The sequence below is a fragment of the Xyrauchen texanus genome, chromosome 18 (genome assembly GCF_025860055.1).
Source record: "Xyrauchen texanus isolate HMW12.3.18 chromosome 18, RBS_HiC_50CHRs, whole genome shotgun sequence".
Taxonomy (NCBI): Eukaryota; Metazoa; Chordata; class Actinopteri; order Cypriniformes; family Catostomidae; genus Xyrauchen; species Xyrauchen texanus.
Window position 1 is genome coordinate 10,596,403 of NC_068293.1, and position 22,605 is coordinate 10,619,007.

Genomic DNA, 22,605 nt, shown 5'->3' on the forward strand with positions numbered 1-22,605 from the left:
CAAAAAACATAATTTAGTATGATTTATAAGCTGTTTTCCTCATGGGGATCGACAAAATGTCCCCACAAGGTCAAAAATTTCAGGTTTTACTATCCTTATGGGGACATTTGGTCCCCACAAAGTGATAAATACACGCTCACACACACACACACACACACACACACACACACACACACACACACACACACACAAACTCATACAAATTCTTGTACACACACAAACACCACTGAAAGTATACACTGTTTATTTTATTTATTTTTCCCGTTTTTTTCCACACTTGTTCAATATAGAATTTGTTCTACTTTGTTAATGTTTTTTTTTCTTTTTCATGCTCATATAAATGCTTTGGCAATACAATGTACAATTAGAATGTCTGTCAACCAATCAGAATCAAGCATTCAACAGACCTGCGGTATAACCAAGATTAATAAATGCAATAAAAGTGTAGTTTATTGTTAGTGAACCTTACTGTAAATTGTTACTGTTAGTTTTCCTATTGTAATTATCCTTATAGTGATTGCAAAACAGCACTTTATAGATATTCCACAAACATTCTACAACATAAATAGTTTTTTTCCCTACGTAAACACCCAAAGCTAAGAATTAAACTTTTATAATTAATTAAGCCCAAAACGCATAACATACAGACCATTCAAACTTTGTTTTGTAGATAATTTCAGCAAGTATGTGGGTTGTTAAGAAATTTAAGATTAAAGTTTGAAAGTCTTCAAAAAGTTTGTCCATACACTGGGAGAATTCCACATTGAAGTGACTCATCTTCAGAATGCAAATTATGTTCAGATGTTACTATTTGTCCATTTTCTTTCACATTAGCCTACTATCAATCTCTGCTTCTTTCTCTTTATTCAGGCTCACGCTTTTTCTAACTCTTTTACCTATAGCAGCATTCTTTTACTGCCTTGCAAGCTATAGTATAGTTAATTATCATTACATGTTCATAATATATGTACGCACTAGGCAGTATTGCAACATACGTGTAACCGAAATCCGTTACCAATGCACAGTTTGTGCTAGCCGACAGAAGATAGCGGTCATTTACTGAAGTGAGGAGTGTTTGCGGGTGTCTGGATCTGGATCTGCTCCATGGCTTTTCACGTGCCACGTCACGGAGGGGGGAAGAAACGGATTCCTGAGTGCTGCTCGAATTTCCTGCAATCACATCTTCAGATTCACGGTCTACAGCGGACCGAGACGCTCTTTCTCCTTTTCAACACACTCAACCGGCTCTTCCTCAGAAAATGGTGAGAAACAACAACGCTGAGACTGCGGTAAAGTTGTTTTTATATTGGATATTAATTAGACATTCGATCCTTCCTTTAACATTAATTGGTGTGTAATTGCAAACTAATGGCGGTTCATGCTGTGTGTCGTTAGATAACACTGTAAATCACAATAGCAAAAGTAAATATGATGCTATTTCATAAATGTAATTGTTTAAAGCATCAAAAGTGAAAAACGGACAACAGCGATTCCAACAAGGGCAATCCAAGTTAGGGAGTGTCTCAAAAGTGCAAAACGCACAAATATCAGTTAAGAGATGCATTATTAGGCCCTACATGACTACATTAAAAAGTGGTTCTTTTTACATGTGTAATGTTTATGTTGGTCAGCAAATACATTTGAATTTAGATCATTGTTAATTTTCTTATTATTTATATCCCTGTTATAACTATTCAATGTAAACTGAAACCTATTTAACTTTCTTGCTTTTTTAAACTGAAGATCTCACACACCTGCTATATATCTTACACAGCTTGGATTGTGGAAATATTTTTTGTGTATTTGTCTGGAATTTATAAAATACTAAAATCCAGAATACAAAAAATTCCAGATCATGTGTCCTGATGATGTCAAACCGCCTGTAATATATTCACAAACACCTATAACACACCATACACTACTTTGATTTTGGAAATGTGATTTTGTGTATTCTTTATGAATTTTTGACTTTTAAAATCGATATAACTTCTTGGTCATTTGACCTAGTGATGTCAGACCACCTGTAATGCATTCACAACCTCCTGACATACATTTCAAACTTCCTGGACACATGTCCTGATGATGTCACACCACCTGTAATATATTCACAAACACCTACATCACATCTTACACGAGTTGGATTTTGGATTTTGGTTTAAAATGTGTTTTTTTATTTTATTTTTTTTTTATGGATCTCAGTTGTCCTTATAACTTGTGCTAAAGTTACTAATGCTATATAATACATACAGTATTATACATTTGAGTGAGGAACTGATCAAAGTTTAGTTTGTAATTAATTGAAAACCCAATAAAAAGATGTTTCTCTACATTTAAAATGGTCTCATTCACGAGTATCAATCGTTCCCTTTCGATGATGGTCCCTCAACATTGCGTCGCTGACACTATGGGAAATTACTTTCTCAACAACCTAGTTGAAGCCCTTTGTACAATAATGGCAGTTCTAAAATTGGCAATTACTGGTGGTCTGACATCACTAGGTCACGTGACCTCAGGAAGTTATATGGATTTGAAAATGATAGGTGTTATCAGGTCATCAGGTCACATGACCAAGAAGTTATATGGATTTGAACATTTCAAAATTTCATAAAAAGTACACAAAATCATATCTCAGGTCATCATCACGTCACACATCATCAGGTCACACACAGGTTTTATTTTTTTTAAATAAAAGTTAAAAATCATAAAAAAAAATAAAAGTTATAATCCCAAAATAAAAGTCATGTAAGTTAGAAAGGTATTGTTTATACATGTGCTATAATAGGTCTGACATTCATGCATTACATTGTTTAACATCATTACATATCCTAGGGAATACGCCATTTATGACTTTAAATGTTTGTTTTTTGTACCATATATTTCTACTTAACTTGTTTGACAATATTAAGTTACATCTGGATAAAGCTACTCATGTTTTGATAGCCACAGAATAATCTGTTTTTTACCATCCTTTGTCTATTTCACACTTTAGAGACACTCCCTAACTTTGCCTGCCGAATGTCTAAGGAATGTCCAGGAATGTCCAATATAAAAACAGCTTTACAGCAGTAACTCTGAGTACAACCTTACAATCTAAACAACTTGTAGCCTATAGTATTTTCTTGAACGCTTTCAGTGTTTGTAATGTCTTGTTCTCTTTGTCTGCCTCTTTTACTTCCCTCCGCCTGCTACGCCCATTACAGATGTTTCGATGTTTACCAGCTGTGGTTTTCCTGCTGGCTGTAGTGTACTGTCATGCCGAGGTAAGTTATAGGAAATCTGCTTGTATTTATTATGGTAAAGTGGGCTTATCTTTTTGCTCTTATATCCAACTTGCACCTAATGAACTGTATGAAGATAGAACAGTTCAGTCTGTTACAAGTGACTACGATTGACCATGCCCTTGTCCTGAAGTCCTATATAACCTACTTATTTTACAATGACTTTTAAAAATTATTCTCTCATATGCAGAGGGGCTTTCCGTTAACTTTTCTATCACACAGTGGTTAAAGATTTAAAAGAAGTGGCTATATATTATTGTGTTTTATTTAAGAATGTTGTGCCAGCTAAGGCATGAGATTGCATCTGTCACAAAAAACACATTTACATCACCTGGTTTGTGTTTGTGTAGTTAATGAACTCTGTGTGTGGTGAGAGGTTGGTGGTCTTTGCATTGGAAATTCAAAGACATTGTAAACGGACAGCTGTTAAAACCAATCAGATAACAAACTCTTAGGAGGTGTTTGGCAAAGATAGATGAGATGTGCAGAGATGCAGCTGCTGGTGGAGGCCATTTGTTGTGCTTGTAGGTGTTGAGCCAATTGTGTTCTAACACACTGTACAGTATAGTGCAGAGGTAAAACAACCTGACAGGTGAGGTGTGTTGAAGCCACACAAGAAGAGGACCCATCAAGTGCAAATGCATACATTCTTACACTTTATTTACTGTATATACTTTGTGCAATCAAACTTACTTTACTTACTAACAACTGAAAAGCTTGTAGAAATCATGAATTTTGAGATAATGCCTTAATTGTATGTTAAACAAACTTTGAATTTAGCAGTTATGTTTTCAAGGTTCGAAATGAGAACTATGAATGTTACTTTAAAAAAATTAAATGAGTTACTATGGTTACCAAGATATACGTTAAACCTTACCCCTAGTATAGACCATTTCAAGAATGTAAACAAAAACAAATTAATTAGAATGGGCCAAATGTATTACGTAAAAAGCTGTACAAACCCTGAAAGTTGTCCCCTGTGTCAACGACACATGGAAAAAGAATGTGCTTCCTGTAAAAATAAAAAAACCACAAAAATACACTTTAGCTAAAATAAGGGCAGCTCATAATGGGTGTCGTGCAATCCTTTACAATTCTTCTCTCCACTGTTCACGCAGATCACTGCTGTTTGTCTCTTTGTTTCTCGCTCACTGGGTGCTATGGAACTTTCAGAGCTTGTGTCACCTAAGGGCATGATGTGCTGCTTACAGACATGCTTTTAAAGGGTGTCGCCCCAAATGAAATCCCACTGATGTTCCCACAGTTCCTACAGTTTGTGCTGAGAGGATTTTGTGACTAATTGGTTGAAAAGCACAGAGAACGTGTATACATTATAAAAGTATGGATGTGTGTGCTTGCACATATTGGGAGTCAGGAGCCAAAAAAGTGTTTTTTCTTTATTGTTTGTGATTGTACATTTTCAAATAGAGCACATCTTAGTTCAGAAGTGTTTTTCTCATTCATTTTCTCCAAAGAGTTCTTCAAATAAATCTTCAAAAGTTCAAAGTAAACAAACCAGTGATTATGTACCTTAATTTGTTTATTGAGGGAATGAACTACTCTTCCCATGAAGCATTGCAAATGGTGCTATCAAGGCAGAAAGCAGAAACTATGGTACAGTTTAGAACTGTCAACTATACATATAAAACTAAATATTTAAAAAATAAAATAAATATTCAGTTACAAATATAAAAGCTGTTTGAGAGTTTATGGATAAAGACTTAATTTACACTTCAATGGTATTAGTAACTTCTCTGATTGGTGGATCTCTCTTCATGATTATGGGTAGTGTAGTTCTTCACTGGGAATTTGGCTAGTAAACATATATTTTTTTTTAAGTTGAAATCACACTGACTTTGAGATCAACACTTAACAATCTCAGAGAGCATAGTAGGTCTGTATTGAAATCTTTTCCACTAAAATTTGATTTATCTATGGAAAAAATGAATGGGTTTTATATTTCCAGAACCCTACTGTTGCACTCAGTTGCAGACGTTACCTTTTCTAGTCAGCAGTAATGTTTAAATGGTGGAAATAAAGGACTGAAGTGCATAAAAAAAAGAAAAAAAAAGCTGACTGTAAAACTTTTTTTTTGTCTCTTTCTACTTGTTCTCTGTCTGAGAAATCAGATGGTTGAATAAACAGAAAGCAAATATAAGGTGAAAGCTGTCCAAGGTGAAACACACACGCACAAAACATTCTCCCAAACTGCAGTGGAGAATAGATTTCAGCTCATCTCAAGGCGCTGTCTAAATGTAATAGTACAGAAAGGATAATGCAGTTACCTAAATCCCATCCTACCAAAATAAATAAATAAATAATAATAAATATAATAAAAAAATAAGGTCACTGAGTTTGGAGTTGCTCCATTTCTCTGCTGCCTTACAGCAGGTGAGTTGACAGTACTTTAAGCCCTGATAAAGATAGAAGTTACCTAGAGAATAAGAAAATGGGGGAGAGAAAGAGCTTGAGGGAGAAGGTAGGACGGTAGAGTTATAGTGAAAGAGAACATTGTCAGGGTCAGAATGGCTCTGCTGCTGAAGCTAAGTGGTCATTACTGAGAGTAGGCTCCAGTTATGGTCCAATTTCACCATGGAAATGACAAATCAGATTATACTGCAATTATTGTTTGATCTTTCCACAAAGTAATGCCTTTGTATTTTAATGAGTTGTAATAAAGGAAATGCATATGCACTATGCTATAATTACCATTTGCTCCTAATATATGTTATTGGCTGTGTCTGAAATTAATAGCAGCTGTCTAGCTGCTTCACTGCCCAATCTGTTAATAACTGGGCTTCCATCACAATGTTTAGCATTTTTAAGTGCATTTCTAAAGATTTGACGAAAGAAATTGCTCATTAGTGTGCTTTTTAATCCACTATGTCATGCGCATTATCTCGAGGGAGCCCACCTTGTCATGATGGAGCAGCTGAATAGCCTTGCTTCAGGGAGAGTTGTATTTGTTTGCCTGTAAAGTGAAATTAAGGGAAATAAATGTGTTGCATTGTAACACCGAGTCCTGACCAGACATGACACATTAAAACATTTAGAGATAAAAGCTTTTAAAAATGCTAAAAGAGCTAAAAGCAACCATGTTAATCGGATCACAAAAACCTCATATGGAAGGAGTCAAAACACATGTAACAACGACGTATTTTAGGTGTAAACGCCAATCTGTCCTGAACACGTTCCAGAAATCAGTGAAGCACCACCCCTCAACTGTCAACTTTGTCTTTTATTACTTTTTTGAGGTTTATTATCATGCAGTAACACACTGACATAGTGATTGATGCATGTCGTCATGAAATCAGAGACCCTACCCTTGAAATCCTGACACTAGTGGTCACAGGAGCCAGATGTAAACAGTGATGTGGCTTGCCTGACCACATGTGATCAGATCACCTGAGACGCATTATGATACGAAGTGTAAATGGAGTATTTGTTTATGGCTTGATTTCTATTTCTGCGGCAGGGCGCTGGGAAACAAATGCAGACTGGTCTCTCAGTAAAATCTGTGACAGGAAGTTGAGTGTTTTGTCTGCTAAAATCAGTCTATTCTCTTTGAATGTTTATAACCCCCTAGTGGCCAAAACTGGAACGACAGTGGTGCGTATGCACAACAATACAATTCTATAACTATATAAAGTACAATAACTGTACATCAAACATCAAATATGGCCTAATTAGGCATGTGCAGAATGACTAATTTCATTGAAGTTTAAATGAAAATTTTGGAGTCGACTAGTCTAAAAAGAAAACAACCTTTAGAAAACAGTCCAAAAATTGTGTTTATGCAACCCTTTTAAAATACGTAATCTGTTCCAAATCTGACGCTGAATGAATAGTGCAGGACCAATAGCACAACCCTAATAGCCAGTTCTAAATGTAATTCACCAAAGTAAAAGTTACTATTAAAACAGCTGTTCTGTAAAAAATGTTAACCAATAACAGTTACAATGTAAAAGAAAATAGCTATAGGATAGAAAAAAATAGACCTGCGATGTAGCCTATAGTAAACCAAATGTATTCTAAACATGACGTGCACACAGAGGAAAAGATAATATATCACGCTAACTAGCAATTCCAGTGTCGACTAGCAGCATCAGAACAGTTTAGTCATCTAGTCTCGCACATCCCTTATTCTAATTGGCTGTGATTGTGGTATGTCACTCAGCAGTTTTACATTCAGTGTTGACAGACAAATTACTTTTCATTGGAAACTTGTCATGCATTGCTGTGTAATAGTTCTGAGCAGGCCCATGGAGAATCTGCAAGATCTCTAGCAAAAGCTCTGTGACAGAATTGGAATGCTCATTATTATCTCCAGCCTATTTTTTTGGTTAGTTTGATTATGCTTTCACCTACCATTAAATTAACACATTTGGCAGACACTTTTAATCAAAGTGACTAACAGTGAATTCCGTGCAAATGTCTTATCATATGTGTTTCTTTGGAATCGAGTTAATAACTTTGACATGGCTAGTGCATGCTCTACCTGTTGAGTTACAGGAATCCATTCAGTAGACTTTCACTGATTTTGCCCCATAAGTACAGAAATGATGGAAAAACAGTTTCCATCCAAAACCTGGTCATGTGTTAATTTCAACATTAACACAAAAATAAACTCGCTATGGTTGTTTTGCTGCTTGTGAGCTGTAATATATTTGAATTCTGATTGGAAGCCATCTGCCGCTTGTTAACTATAAATAAATAAAAAGAAAACTACTTTATCCTTATCCATTTTTTATGTTTTAGTTTGGGGATGTTGTCTTATCTCACCTGGACTTTGATAAACTTGCTTTCATTCTTGTATTGATTCTATTCTCTTTCACTCTTTTTCTTTCATATTTCCTTCATCAGCATTCTGTAGTGCATTATATACCATCTTTCTTCTTTCTCCCATTTTCCTCCGACATTTCCCTCCCCCTTTGTGCTGGTATTTTATGGCCTTGTTTTGTATAGCCATCAGTGCTGGCAGTGCTTGAAAGTGCCTTATAATGAGCTGTAAGATTAGAGTGATAGAGGGAAATTACAAGATGGATAAAGAAATTTAAATCTGCTCATTCTGATAATGGTACATGGGACAAAGGAACAAGAAAGCCAGAATAGAGGGACTTTTACTGAATATTTATTACTCCTCATCATTCTCTACCTGCATTCATTACATTTGGATGTAGTTGCATAGACAAAACTGTTTGACATTAATAAGAAACTGTCAAAACAAAAAGAAAATAAAAGATGACATCAGACAACTCAATTGAATAAATTACCATAATATACAGCTAAAGAAATGTCAAAGGAATAGATCACCCAAACAGGAAACTTCTGTCATCATTTACCCAAGTTATTTCACACTCTTCTGTTGCACACTAAAGGTGAATTTTTGAAAGAGTATCCTGGCTGCTCTTTTCCATGTAATATAAGTGAATGGGGAATGGATCTGTCAAGCCCCAATGGCAAAGAGCACCATAAAAGTATCATAAAAGTTATTTTCAAGTTTTCCAAAGACATATGAAAGCATTATGAGAGGAACAGACCCCCAGACCCCTTAAACTTTCATTATATGGAGTGGCCAGGGTATTCTTTAAAATATTTAACACTGAGAATGCAGCATCTATCTATATAGTTCATTCAACACTTTGTGGTACCTTGTGTTAAGAACAAGGCCATTGTGAAAAATGTGGGACTGAAAACAAGCACACTTCCTTCTGCAAACACATGTCTGCCATTAGCCTAACTCTCTCAGTCCAGGACCCTTTGGAAAAAACTAAGCCGACATGCCTGGCTGCTGGAACAGAGCCTAGATACAGATGGTGGGCGGGAGATAGATTGAGAAAAGTTTAGGTGAAAGAGAAAACTTGGTGGGGATCGTCAAAAAACGGAGAGGACTGGCTCTAATCCCAAGACAAAAGACTATAGAGGCCCAAGAGGAGAAAGATTAGTTAATTAACTGAGGTAGAGAAATGATAACGGAGTTTGAAAGAAGTACAGGGAGAATAGAAAAAGGAAGAGAATGTTAATACAGCAAGTATGAGGTGGAAAATACTTTTAAAATAACTTGATAGAAACTGCTTACAATTTTTTTTTATAAAGTTTGAAAATCTCAAGTGGAGTGCAAAATTCGGGTTCCAGAAGTATAAAATCCCTTTCATTTTTTTTCAATAGGCGAATTGATTTTTAAAGGTAATTTATTAACCTTTAAAGACAGACATACCATGAGCTCAGAGTATACTAAATGGTATATACTTCTTCTGAAGCCATCAGTCTGCTTTATTTCATCTTCCAAAAAAAAAAGGTTTCATAGCAGAACTTGTGGTAAAGAACTAATCTACCCATGATCCAATCCACCAATCAGAGAATCAGGGCCAACAAAGCCTGCAAAACAGTAAGTATATGTCTCTGTCTGTGGGCATTTTCAAATCGGGATGGGCATTTTTCAAATGTCCAATGAATGTAGGGAATCTCAATGTAGTTGGCAAATCATGTAAAGCAGTTGAAAAACGCCCATCCTGGTTAAAAAATGGCCACTGATTGGAGAACGCTCATTTTTGTTCTGCTGTGAGAACAGAGGGGTGTGTGTCAATCAGCTCACTAGCTCCCTACGTTGTGAATCAGTATATCGTGAACACAAATTTGGGCACTGGCAATGGTGTTCATCCACTGAACATTGGGACTCTTATGACTCAATTACCAGTGACACGATAACAAGCTCGCCATTAATCAGCATCATTGCTGTATAAATGACACTATCCTTAATTTTGTTGAAGACTTCCAAGGAACAGTGTTATTATAATAATAAAAAAATATATATAAATAAATACAATATAAGAAATATATGATATAAAGAAATACAAATATAACGGAGTGTGTTTTAAACCTTATTTTAACATCTCTTTTAAAGCGAAAATTAGGCTTTGACATCATATATTTACACTTGTGTTCATCTTGACATGACGACATTTACGGTAAGGGAACACATTGAGCATTAATGCTCCCTGGATTTTACGGTGCATTGTGGGATTTTTAGCGAACATTTCAGTGTCCTGGAACGATTTTGTGAACGAGACAGCCCTATAAATGGCCGACTCACTGATCAGTGCCCTGACTCTTGAACTAGGGAACTAAATGAGATGCTCTCAAACTTTTCTTTGCAAATATTTGTTTATTTGGTTAATTATGTTTATATGCTATTAACATCTTGAAATCAATAAATTCACATTTTTCCATTGATTTTAATTCAATCAATGTAATACATCATTTGCAGTGCATAATGGGACTGTAGTTCATGCCCTCATTAAAGACGATAGGTACAAAGCCTTGTACATTTGTATGATGTTCTTTTTACCTTCAAACCAAACTTTGTAATGTTGTAATTCACCTAGGAGCTGGTTTTTCTCCCTTTCTCAACTTTTAAAATAACTTCTAACAGTCAGCAGAATTTCTGTCTTTGTGTACAGTGAAAATGGAAAAAGAACCCTCTGATCTGTCTAGAGTTTTGTGTGCACTCACTGGATACATTTGCAGTTCATCTCATCTTTCTTTTGTGATCATCTCTTCCACTGCTGCAGAAGAACTTGCTAATTTGAACATTAACTGCTCTGCCACATTCACACTCTCTGCCATCTCTGGTCTTTTGCGCTTGTGCCATTCAGAACACACTTCTGTGGCCTCAGAGCGGCTGTTAGCTAAGATCTCCATACAGCTTGAATCAGAGGTTATTTAGCAGAGCTCATCTCAACAGATGGAGAAAAGAAGTCTTACAGTTAAAAGAGCCAATCACCTTGAATGTGCATGTGCACTAGTTATACAAGCTGGGAACATTTAGTTTTTTAACGTAATATGAGGTAAAGAATCACAATTTATGATACCAGTAGTATCCTATTTTATTGCTGATTTGAAATATGCTCTTTGATCGTAATCTTGACAAACCGATTCTGAGATTTTGGTCTCCTTTCAAGTAGATAGGAGCTGTACTGTCATGACTGGAAATAGCCTCCTGAGAGTGTTCCAAAGATGGCCGACAGTGGACTGGCTTGCTAGAAAGACATTGTTGGAATGTGAGGCATTAAAAAAGGATGACATCAGTCTGCAACAGCATTCCATTCCAAAGGAAACAAAATAACAAAACCACAGATGGGGCTGTACTCTTTTATACCTCTTTTTCTTACGGATATCTTTTGTACTTGAAAGTCAACTAAGTACTGAGTGTGCACTTGGGCTGCAACTATTGATTATTTTGATAATCGATTAATCTAACGATTATTGCAACGATTAATCATTAGCTCTTAACCGGTTATTCAGCTTGTGCTCGACTTAAAAGTTTTTATTAATCATGCTTACTAACAATAAAAATTGCACAAAAGAGGACAAAATCATCTTTTAAAATACCTCTAAATGACATTCACTTAATTAAATGGAAAATACTTTTATTAAGTGTAATTCAGTAAAGAAATTCACTGCAAAAGAAATCCAAAAAAAGTGTTTTTGGTTTTTTTTCCATTTAAAATTCCTTAAAACAAGATACATTTACTTGAGAAGCAGCATATAAGATATTTAGACTTGCTTTAAGAGTATGTATCTTAAATATACAGTAAGTGTATTTTGTATTTAAGTGTATTTTGATCACATGGTTATACTTCTGCTAGTGCAGTAAAGACAAAATATACTTATATTCAAGATCAATTCTCTTAAAGCAAGTCTAAATAACTTATATGATGCTTCTCAGGTCAATGCATCTTTTTTAAAAGGGTTTTTATATATTTATAATATTTATATTTTTTATATTATATTCAACATTCTCAGATAACAATTTTTTCTTCTGCAGTATAGTTCCTAAAGTAAATTATTGTTTTAAATGAGTTTTAGTTATTTATATTAGAAAACACTGTTTTGTTGCAGTGTATAATGGGGTGAAGACTTCACCTCTCTCATCTTTCTGTTCTCTTCAATCCATCTTTAACTCTCAAAAAAAAAAAAATAATAATCTTATTAATAAAGCTGCGTATTGCCAATTTTCTTCATGATAACAAATGCACTGTGAAGTATATATTATATGATTCAATAAGTCACAAGCTATCATGTTATAATCTAGCCGCATTAAGTGTGTGCGCTCGAGGGATGAGCATCCCCGCACCAGTGTGTGCATCAGCCAGGTGCAGTTTCAGTCTCCCCCCTTAGATCGGGACATTCACACAACTCATAGAAGAGGCGCTGACCGCACAGAGAAATGCCAGTTTCGGAGTTTGTAGTATTTATATGACCAGCTTCCGTATTATTTGAACTTTAATAAAGCTATAACGCATTAAAACTGCATTTAAGATGTAACACCGGGGTGTTTCCTTTAAAGAGCTCCAGCTCCACTTATTCCACAACAAGAGTGCTTCTGTATTTACTTATTGGATATTTTTGTATAATTCCCTCATACATTGCGATCTACATCGTCTGAAGCTGTTTGGAAAGTTCAGAGTGCTTCTGGATTGTGATCTGTGTAATTCTTCCTCAGTCAGACACGAGTTGCAGTGCTGCTCTCACGAGTCATCACTACAGTTTATTGTGATCTCATGTTACGTTAAATGAGATCAAACGACTATTCGACAATGAAACTTTTTGTCAATAACGTTGACTAATTGTTTCAGCCCTAGTGTGCACAAGTAGGTTTTAAAGTAAGGCCAGCCATGAAACAAGCCTTTTGAAACCTTTGAGTGTGTATACAAAGTGTAAAATTTATTTAAACAAATGTTTTCTGATAAAATCACTTTGAACTTGTTTTCTGTATGAAAAAAACAATTGGTGCACATATGCATCGCAATTTTTTCTCAAATGATTTTGGATTGATCCACAAAAAATTCACATTTTACATGAATAATTCTCTCTATTCAATTGATAGGATAGATGTAAGGGGGTTAAGATGGGCAAGGAGGAGGCGAGAACCGGCTTGTCAATATAAATAATATTGAATTAAACTCAAAACCAAAACACACAAACATAAACACACACATGACGGACATGCCCGGAATTCTCTCTCTCTCTCGAACTGTCGTCACCGGCCGCCTTTATCCCTCGCACGCCCCATTAGGCCGATTGGGGACCGGGCGTGCGACATTCTAGCCCGGCCCCGCCCCCCTATGCTCCACAATAGAATATTACATTTACAGATTAGCAGGGCTCGAGTTGAGGGGGGATGCGAGGGGATGCCACCCCCATTTTTGCAAAAAATACCAAAAACAATCCCCTTTGAAAAAACACTATCCACCCATACCATCCTCTTTAGATCAATTGTGTTATGTATTACATAGAACTAATCATACAAGTAAAATATTACATTTTCAACATTTAATTAATAACAGACTTTAAATAACGGCGATTTGTCGATCAGAATTAGATTTTGACCTGTTTGGGGTTGCCAGATTTTAAGAGGTGAAATCCCTCCAATCAGATATGTACACTTGCACAGTTTGGATATACATATTCAGCTAGTGTGATGCTTTAGTTATGCATTCTGGCAACCTTGAGCACGTGAACTCCCTCACAAAAGACGTCGATTTTCTAAAAACACAGAGTTTAGCGATGAGGGGTTGACATTCGCCACTGAAGGTAATGCAAGTGTTCAAAAAAAAAAGTTTTGTGGACTTGCAAAAATGGCCAAGAGACGGGATTAGATCCATAGAGATTAGATCCATAACGCTTCCTACGGCAAACTCCATAGAGGGGATAAATACACATTCACAAACATACACAAGGAAAATTTAGTTTATGAATTGCATCCTTATTCCATTTGTTATGATAGTTTATGTACACGTGGTACTCCTGTTGTTATTTTGTTGATCTCCATGTGACAGGAAAGCGGAGAAAAAGTCTGAATGAGCCGGTATGTCTCCCCACTGCTCTTTTGAACCGGTGTGTGTATGTCTGTGTGACAGAGATCTAGCTAAAGAGAACGAGACCTCAAGCACAACATTCGGTAGGAAACATGTGACACCCTCAGCCAAAATCAAGTTGTTCTGAACCGGCTAGTGAGATGCCGGCTTTAATATACTGTAAAAATAATAATTCTAGACCCACTTGTTGACTGCGCTGTCTGGCACGATGTCGCAGAACTAGAAACTATTAAAAACATAGAAAGCCCTGTCGCTCGTCATGTGTCGTGGCTGGTCAGGACAAGAACTCTGATTAATATGGAAAAGATACCTTATATCGAGCTTGGCGTCTTGTTAGGACATGGTGTAAAGAATTCCTCTCTGCCCTCTCTGTTCTCTAAATAGGAATCATTTGTTTTGAATTTAAGAGGCATCTTTGGTGAAATTGAATCACCCTATTGTTTGTGGAAAACTAAGAAAAAGTGTCATTGAAAGAGAAAAGAGCAGGAGAGAAAACACAATACAAATAAATGTTAAATTTAAAAGTTCCAGACATGACATCATACCATTACACACTTGAGAGAGAAGACTTGTGCACATTAGCATTGACATCATCTTTTAATCACAGATCCACATCCAGTATTTTTATTACAGGAAAATTACAGTTAATCTGCATTCAAACACACATTGTTAATGAACCACACACCACTTTTGAAAGGAACAAAATAACAAAAGCTTTAATTTATTTAATTGGTCTTTAATTATTCTGGAACTACAAAACCAATATGCATTAAACATGAAAATCAAAAAAATATATATAACCCTAACAAAAATATGCATCATCATGTCACCACTTTTTACAGAACTTCTCTTGCTTTTGCTCTGCGTCTCTCGAAAGTAATTCTTCACAGATCAGTGAGTCTCAGAGTCAGCATTAAAGCAGTCACAAACTACAGTAATAACACCATCGATTCAATCCAATACAATCTGCCTCATTAGGATCTGCGACACACTGCTTGCTATTTTTGTTAGGTTGTTAAGAGTTGCATTACACAATACTTTTGCTTGTAGTCACTATATAGTTGCATTCTACAACATTTGCATGCATGCAGTATTCTGCACATTTTTGTTCACCATTTGCAGAACCAAATCCTGCCTCATAGTGTATGATATATGGGAAAGTGGGGTAAGATGTGCCAGTATGCAAAGTTGTAACCAAATATTCAAATAATGTTTTTATTGGAAAATGTGTTTTATGCAAAGCTAACTAAAGTAGGTATCTTAAAATAGGCCTAGAGACCATTTCAATCATGTAAACAAAAACAAAGGAATTAGAACACGACTATTCATGAAGCACTTCCGGTATCATTAATCATTTTCCTCAAATAATGTCAAACGTTTACCTGAAGTGACCTATCCAGACGTGTTGCTGATACCAAACGTCTATGCGAGAGAGGCGTTGAAATTGTATCATAGTTTAGACACAACTGTTTACTCAGCGGAGAGATTGGGAATATTGGATCGCTCCTATTGTAATCCATGAATGTAATTTGTAAGTTGTTTAGGATAAAAGCATCTGCTAAATGAATAAATGTAATAGTAAATAACTTGCACAGCTTCATTGATTATAATGGGAGCGATCTATAGTCACTTTTAGAGCTCTTCCTCTTAAACTTACAATTATCTTTACATAAATATTGTTCACCTACCAGAGATAATATGTGTGCTAGAGTTGTAAGTGCTGCACATATCCAGTCGTCTCGATTTACTGAAGCTGTTCATGCATCCATTTTCCGTTGCTTCCTCTGAGATTTGAACACTTTAATTTCTATTAGTTCCAGGCATCTAGGGAGCATCCAGCAACCAGACAACATGGTCCACATTTTAATAATGACATTTTATGACAATCGTGTTAGCGTTAGTAACGTTAATCGTTTTAAAGTCACTATGAAGCACCTGTCACTTGTTTTAAATTAGGTCTGTAAGCAATTTTACAGCATGACTATCATGATTGTTCTCCTTTCAAAGTGCCCTTCTCACGCACCTTACAGTCTAGCTGATCCCACAAAATCTCAATGGGGTTAAGATCCATAACACTCTTTTCCAGTTATCGGTTGTCCAATGTCTGTTTCTTTGCCCACTCTAACCTTTTCATTTTGTTTTTCTGTTTCAAAAGTGGCTTTTTCTTTGCAATTCTTCCCAGAAGGTAGGGCTAGGCGATATGGCAAAAAATATTATCACAAAATTCTTTTTCATATAATTCGATATTGATATTTTTCATGATATTGAATCACATTTGTACATTGCAATTTTTTTGAATTTCCAAAAAAAGAAGAGAAATCAAAAACCTAAAAAGTCTAAATAGTCTTTACAAAACTGCATTGGGGGCCCAGACATCGCCAATGCAGTGGTGTCTGAGGGATCTTCTATGAGAATATTACAATATTTTATAAAGTTTATCAATTGAGTGCAGTTGGACATGAATGTTATAAGATGATCTGTTCATTTTGAATCATAATGACAGTATATATATATATATATATATATATATATATATATATATATATATATATATACTGTATATACTGTATATATATATATACACAGTATATATATATATATATATATATATATATATATATATACTGTGTATATATATATATATATATATATATATATATATATATATATATATATATATATATATATATATATTTATATACTGTCATTATGATTCAAAATGAACAGATCATCTTATAACATTCATGTCCAACTGCACTCAATTGATAAACTTTATAAAATATTGTAATATTCTCATAGAAGATAAAAATATATATATATATATATATATATATATATATAATTTTTTTACATTCAAATTATTTTCATATTTCTTTACATACAGATATCCAAGTATGGGGGCATAGAAGCCCTTGTGACTGAGGAATGATACTGTATGAGGGTTCAGGGGTATCTCCAGAGAGAAAGTCTGAATGGACCATTTTCCTATTTTCATTACAGTGAGTCTTTCATCCTTGTCAGAGATGATGACATCTGAATAACCGGCGCTGTTGTTTTGTCGCGCTGCTCACTAGAGACGAGGAGAGGGCATAACCGTCGTCATGATGTCTTGCCGTTAAGATGGAATCAATCTGGGGTCCGGAACGCAGTGACCTGCGTAGCGGGGCCAATAGCAACTTCATACAGTCTGAGGCTGTGTTTCCACTGAAGTGGAAAAGCCACTCCCAACGCTAGGGAACTGCTTACCCCGCGCTTCTGTCAATTTTACAATCCACCTCGCGAGCTTGACACTCAACTTCCATAGGAAGGAATTGAAAGCGCTCGCTCTGCTAGTGTTCATAGCAACACGCATGTCTAGATGTAGAACACAGGCTAAATATCGAAAATTACTCTTAATACGCTTATTGTCGAGTTTTTTTATCACGATAAATATTGATATCGTTTTATCGCCCAGCCCTACCATAAGGCCTGTGCCCATGAGTCTTCTCTTTACTCTTGTATATGAAACTGGTGTTGAGCGGGTAGAATTCAATGAAGCTGTCAGCTGAGGACATTTGAGGCGTCTATTTCTCAAACTAGAGACTCTGATGTACTTATCCTCTTGTTTAGTTGTACATCTGGCCTTCCACATCTCTTTTTGTCCTTGTTACAGCCAGTTGTCCTTTGTCTTTGAAGACTGTAGTGTACACCTTTGTATGAAATCTAAATAGTTTTCAGCTGTGTTTCATATAATGGCAAGTGATTTTCTAGCACCAAATGAGCAATTTAGCATGATTACTCAAGGATAAGGTGTTGAAGTGATGGCTGCTGGAAATGGGGCCTGTCTAGATTTGATCAAAAATGACTTTTTTCAAATAATTATGGTGCTGTTTTTTTACATCAGTAATGTCCTGACTATACTTTGTCATCAGCTGAATGCCACTTTGGTGAATTAAAGTAATTATTTCCTTCCGAAACAGCAACATCTGTACATTATTCCAAACTTTTGGCCTCCAGTGTATATATATATATATATATGTGTGTGTGGAAATATAAATAATTAGAGAAATAGAAATATTTGCATTAATTTTATCTTATTAACAAAGAGTGTCCCAGTTTAACCAAATTTTCTCTATACACTCTTCTTTGATGTTCTGAGATCATCTTCATCCCTTCTCTTACTCTTTCCCACACTGTGTATCTTTCTCTTTTTTATTATCATGCAAGTGTATACTTGTGTGCAGCTTTACATCTTAAATTTCTTCCTCATCTGTGGCATTGTCATGGTAATAGCAGAGATACTGTATGACATGCCTTTCATCTAATCAGCTTAAAGTGATGCTAGAACGAGGCCTTGAGTTTGGCTTGTATTCTTGCATGCTCTCTTTTTTTAATCACTTTGTCATCCTTGCTCATTTTCAGACAGCATCCCACCTTGTCCCTCTCTGTGTTGGTGTGTGAGATGAATATGTGTGACCACCGAGACTGTCTGTGTACATTTTTGCTCAGATATAGTGTGTGGTGTCTGATGGCAGGTCAGAAAGTGAATTCTTGGCTTTTTTAGAGAGGGACGGAGGAAAAATCCCTGTTTGAATTCTAAACCTACCATGTGCAACCACTTATCTCTGCATTAACTAAATACGGTTATGTAGACACACAAGCACAATTTGTTTCTAAAATGTCCCTATTTAATATAATAATACATTAGCGATCACAATTGCATTAGTCATCGTGGTGGCACAATTTCCATGGTGGACCAAATTACATTTATTCTCCATGGAAACCCAATACGTGTTTCACAGTTGGCACAGGGTGCCTGTGATAGTAAACAAACTCATTTCTACCCAGTGTGCAAATCTGATTATTTATTTAGGTGCATAGTCTAGAGAGGACTCAAACAATTTCAGGTGCTGATGTACAGTATGATGTACACTATGAGATGTATTCCATTCGTAACTCTGTAAAGATTAAATGCATCTGGCAGTTTAATCAACTACGTCAGCATAGGGAAAACCTAATCTATGCTGAGAGATCAGAGATGGGAGAGAGAGATTGTTTACGGACATGTCCGTCATGTGTGTGTTTGTGTCTTTTGTTTAAGTTAATCATTAAAATATTATTCATGTCGTCAAGAGTGTAACGCAGTTCAAATGGGAAGGAGGAGGCGAGAACCGGCTTGACAACATAAATAATACATGACGTACATGTCCGTAAACGATCTCTCTCTCTCCGCACCATCCTCCACAGTCGGCCTTTATCCCTCTCGGAGACTTCATTAGCCTGATAAGGGACCGGGTGTGTAGAATCACAACACGGCCCCGCCCTCCGCCCTGCCACACCCCCAAAGTTTTATTAAAAGGCTGAAAAATGTATTTGGCATAATCTTTTAATATTCCAAAATTTCATCCATAAATCTTTTCTTTAAAATATTAACAGTGAAATCATTGTGGTGTAACCAGCATAATTCAGCTAATTTCCATAATCTCAGACATCCTTTTGTCTTTGACCCATTTACTGTACAAACACCCACAACAAGCAAACCATTTGCACTGACCTCTATGAAAGTCCTTCCTGACTTGCACCTACCTATTGGGTTTAACAATATGGATGGCCAGAAACAATGTCTCAAATTGACACACTCCCATAATACATGTATCAATGCACACACACTTGTGGTCTCCTTTGGGTTAAAATACACCCAAGAATATCACTCATGTATATTATTTTTATTTGTATCTTTTTTACAGTCTTTTTATGATGGTTTTGCCCACTGTCTTCTGCATTTCCTCTTGTTCACACATTTACTCTGTTATGACGATCAGCAGCATTCATAATCGCTGAAGTCAGCGTGTTGGTGTTTCTCTAGCATGGTGAATTTATTCTTGAGTTATGGATAATCAGATGCTCCTGGAGAGAAATTGATGGAGGTTTTGTCTGACTCATGACATTCCCTCTGTCAGCATTGACTCTGTATACAGGTAATAAGTTATACAAAAACAAACCAGCTCCTATGGGGACCCTCCTCACATCAACAGGGCTTTGTTTAAGCTGCATCCATCTGTGACTCTAATCAAGCCCATATTTATTAAGGAAAAACAGCTCTCTTTTTTATTGTCAGCATGACCCTATTACACAGATAACTATGGACACTTAGTTACATTGCCAGGCAAAGACTTGGCACATTTTCTTGACCTTTCTTTGTGTTTTGTGATCAGAGTTTTGTTCTAAGCTTGTTTGCTCGGTTAGCAATAATTATTACATTCTTTTTCCATGTCATGTTGTGTTTAGAAGGTACAGGGCTGCTACATCTTTTTTTGGAAAAACTAGTTGCTCGTTTGCAAAAGTTTGTCAGGTCCTTGGTATTACACAGAGTTTTGTTTGAGGTACTGCAATAATCGTCATGTTACTGTTGTAACCTCCGTTCCCAGACTGAAGGAACGAGGCATTGTGTCGATTGTAGTGACACAAGGGGTCTCTTCTGAGAGCCTCTCATATCTCTGAACTTAAGAAAAGGCCAATGTCAAGTTGGCAGACAGAATTTGCATGCCACTTGAGGGCGTAAAGCTGCCTGGGGTAGCTCTGGCTTGGTTGATCGTGTCTACGACTGCAGGTCTTAGACCGCTTAAGTCTTCCACATCCTGTCCAGGGGTCAGACATGGAGGTTCCAGAGGTCTAGGCGCGGTGCCAGAGGGTGCCCCATCCCTGAGAAAGGAGGTCCTACCACAGGGGAATTTTCCAGGGAGGTGCTGTTGCGAGGAGCTTGAGATCCGAGAACCAGGTCCAAGTGGGCCAGTAAGGAGCCACTAAGGGGACCTGTTCCTCGTCCTCCCCCTCCCTGAGCTTACACTGCACCAGTGCAAGAAGGCTTACTGGGGAAATGCATACTTGCACAGCCCCCCGGGGCCAGCTGGGAGTGGGAGTTGTCTTGGAAGGCAAAAAGATCTATCTGTGCCCTGCCGAAGCGGTCCCAAATCAACTGGACCACCTGGGGATGGAGCCTCAAATCTCCGCTGAGTGAGACCTTTCGTGACAGCGCGTCCGCCGTCGTGTTGTGGTCGCCCGGGATATGAGTTGTGAGCAGCAAACTGAGTCGCGGCTGACTCCAAAGGAGGAAATGGCGGGTGAGTTGTGACGTGACGGATGCGTACACCACAATGGCGATTTATATATGCTACCGTGGTGGTGCTGTCTGAATGGATCAAGGCGTGCTCTCCCCGAATCAGAGGGAGAGACCTCCACAGGACAAAGAGTACAGCCAACAACTCGAGGCAGTTGATGTGCCATCGCAGGCGGGGCCCCGTCCAGGAGCCAGCGGCTGTGTGCCCGTAGCACACGGCGCCCTAACCCAGTTGAGAGGCGTTTGTGGTGACCTCGACATGTCTGTACACCTGCTGAAGGGGGACTCCTGTCCGCAGAATACAGAGGTCTGTCAAAGGGTTGAAAGTCTGACGGCAGGAAGGGGTGATTGCCGCAGTGCCATGCCCATCTCGGGACTCGAGTCTGAAGCCAGTGCTGAAGCAGTCTCATATGCATCGACCCAAGCAGTACGACCGTGGCCGAGGATGCCATATGCCCCAGGAGCCTCTGGAACTGTTTGAGAGGAACCGCTGTGCCTGCCTTGAAGCGAGCGAGGCACCTGAGCACTGACTGTGCAATCTCCGTTGTGAGACGCGCTGATATTGAGACTGAGTCTAACTCCAAGCCGGGAAAAGAGATGCTCTGAACCAGAGAGAGCTTGCTTTTTTTCCAGTTTAACTGAAGCCTCAAACGGCTGAGGTGTGCGAGCACCTGGTCCCTGTGGGCGCATAGTAACTCTCAAGAGTGTGCTAGGATGAGCCAGTCGTCGAGGTAATCGAGTATGCAGATGGCCACTTCACGTAGCAGGGCAAGGGCTGCCTCGGCGACCTTGGTAAAGACGCAAGGGGACAAGGACAGGCCGACAGGGAGGACCTTGTACTGATACGTCTGGCCGTCGGACGCAAGCTGTCGGGAGGGTCAACACCGAGGCAGAATGGAGACATGAAGTATGCGTCCTTCAGGTCTACCGCTGCAAACCAATCTAATTCAAATGCAGGTTATAATTTGTTTCTGCGTGAGCATTATGAACGAGAGTTTGTGTAAAGTCCAGTTGAGAACTCGCAGGTCCAAGATTGGCCGCAACCCACCGTAGGTACGATGAAGTAAGTGCTGTAGAGACCCTTCTCCATCTTTGCTGGATGGGCAGGCTCTATCGCATCTCAGAGTAGCAGGGTCGTAACCTATGTACGTAAGGTGCATTTCCGCTGCGCATGCAGCAGAGGGAATACCGCCGAGACAAGGCTGGAGCCTTACGAACTGAATCGGACAGCCGAGTCAGATTGTATTTGCCAGGCAACGCAACGGGTTGGATTGCGATGTCCAAACTCTGTGCGAGGGGCAATAATGGGACGATCGTTTTTGACATACCGGGTGGGGCTTCGCAGCGGGGG

The 22,605-nt window shown here is 37.7% G+C and overlaps 1 protein-coding gene across 4 annotated transcripts in view; it reads left to right on the plus strand.

Moving 5' to 3' along the window:
* The first annotated feature begins 1,106 nt into the window (after positions 1–1,106).
* LOC127658745 (follistatin-related protein 1-like) overlaps positions 1,107–22,605 on the plus strand; it is a 57,442-nt gene continuing 35,943 nt past the window's right edge. For 2 of the 4 annotated variants that reach the window (XM_052148220.1, XM_052148221.1), the window contains exons 1-2: positions 1,107–1,262; positions 3,201–3,260. In XM_052148220.1, coding sequence (XP_052004180.1) covers positions 1,260–1,262; positions 3,201–3,260 — 63 coding nt within the window. In that variant the 5' untranslated portion in view covers positions 1,107–1,259. Of the gene's footprint in view, positions 1,290–3,200; positions 3,261–22,605 lie in introns of all 4 variants that reach the window. The other 2 variants (XM_052148218.1, XM_052148219.1) reach the window with 1 other exon arrangement.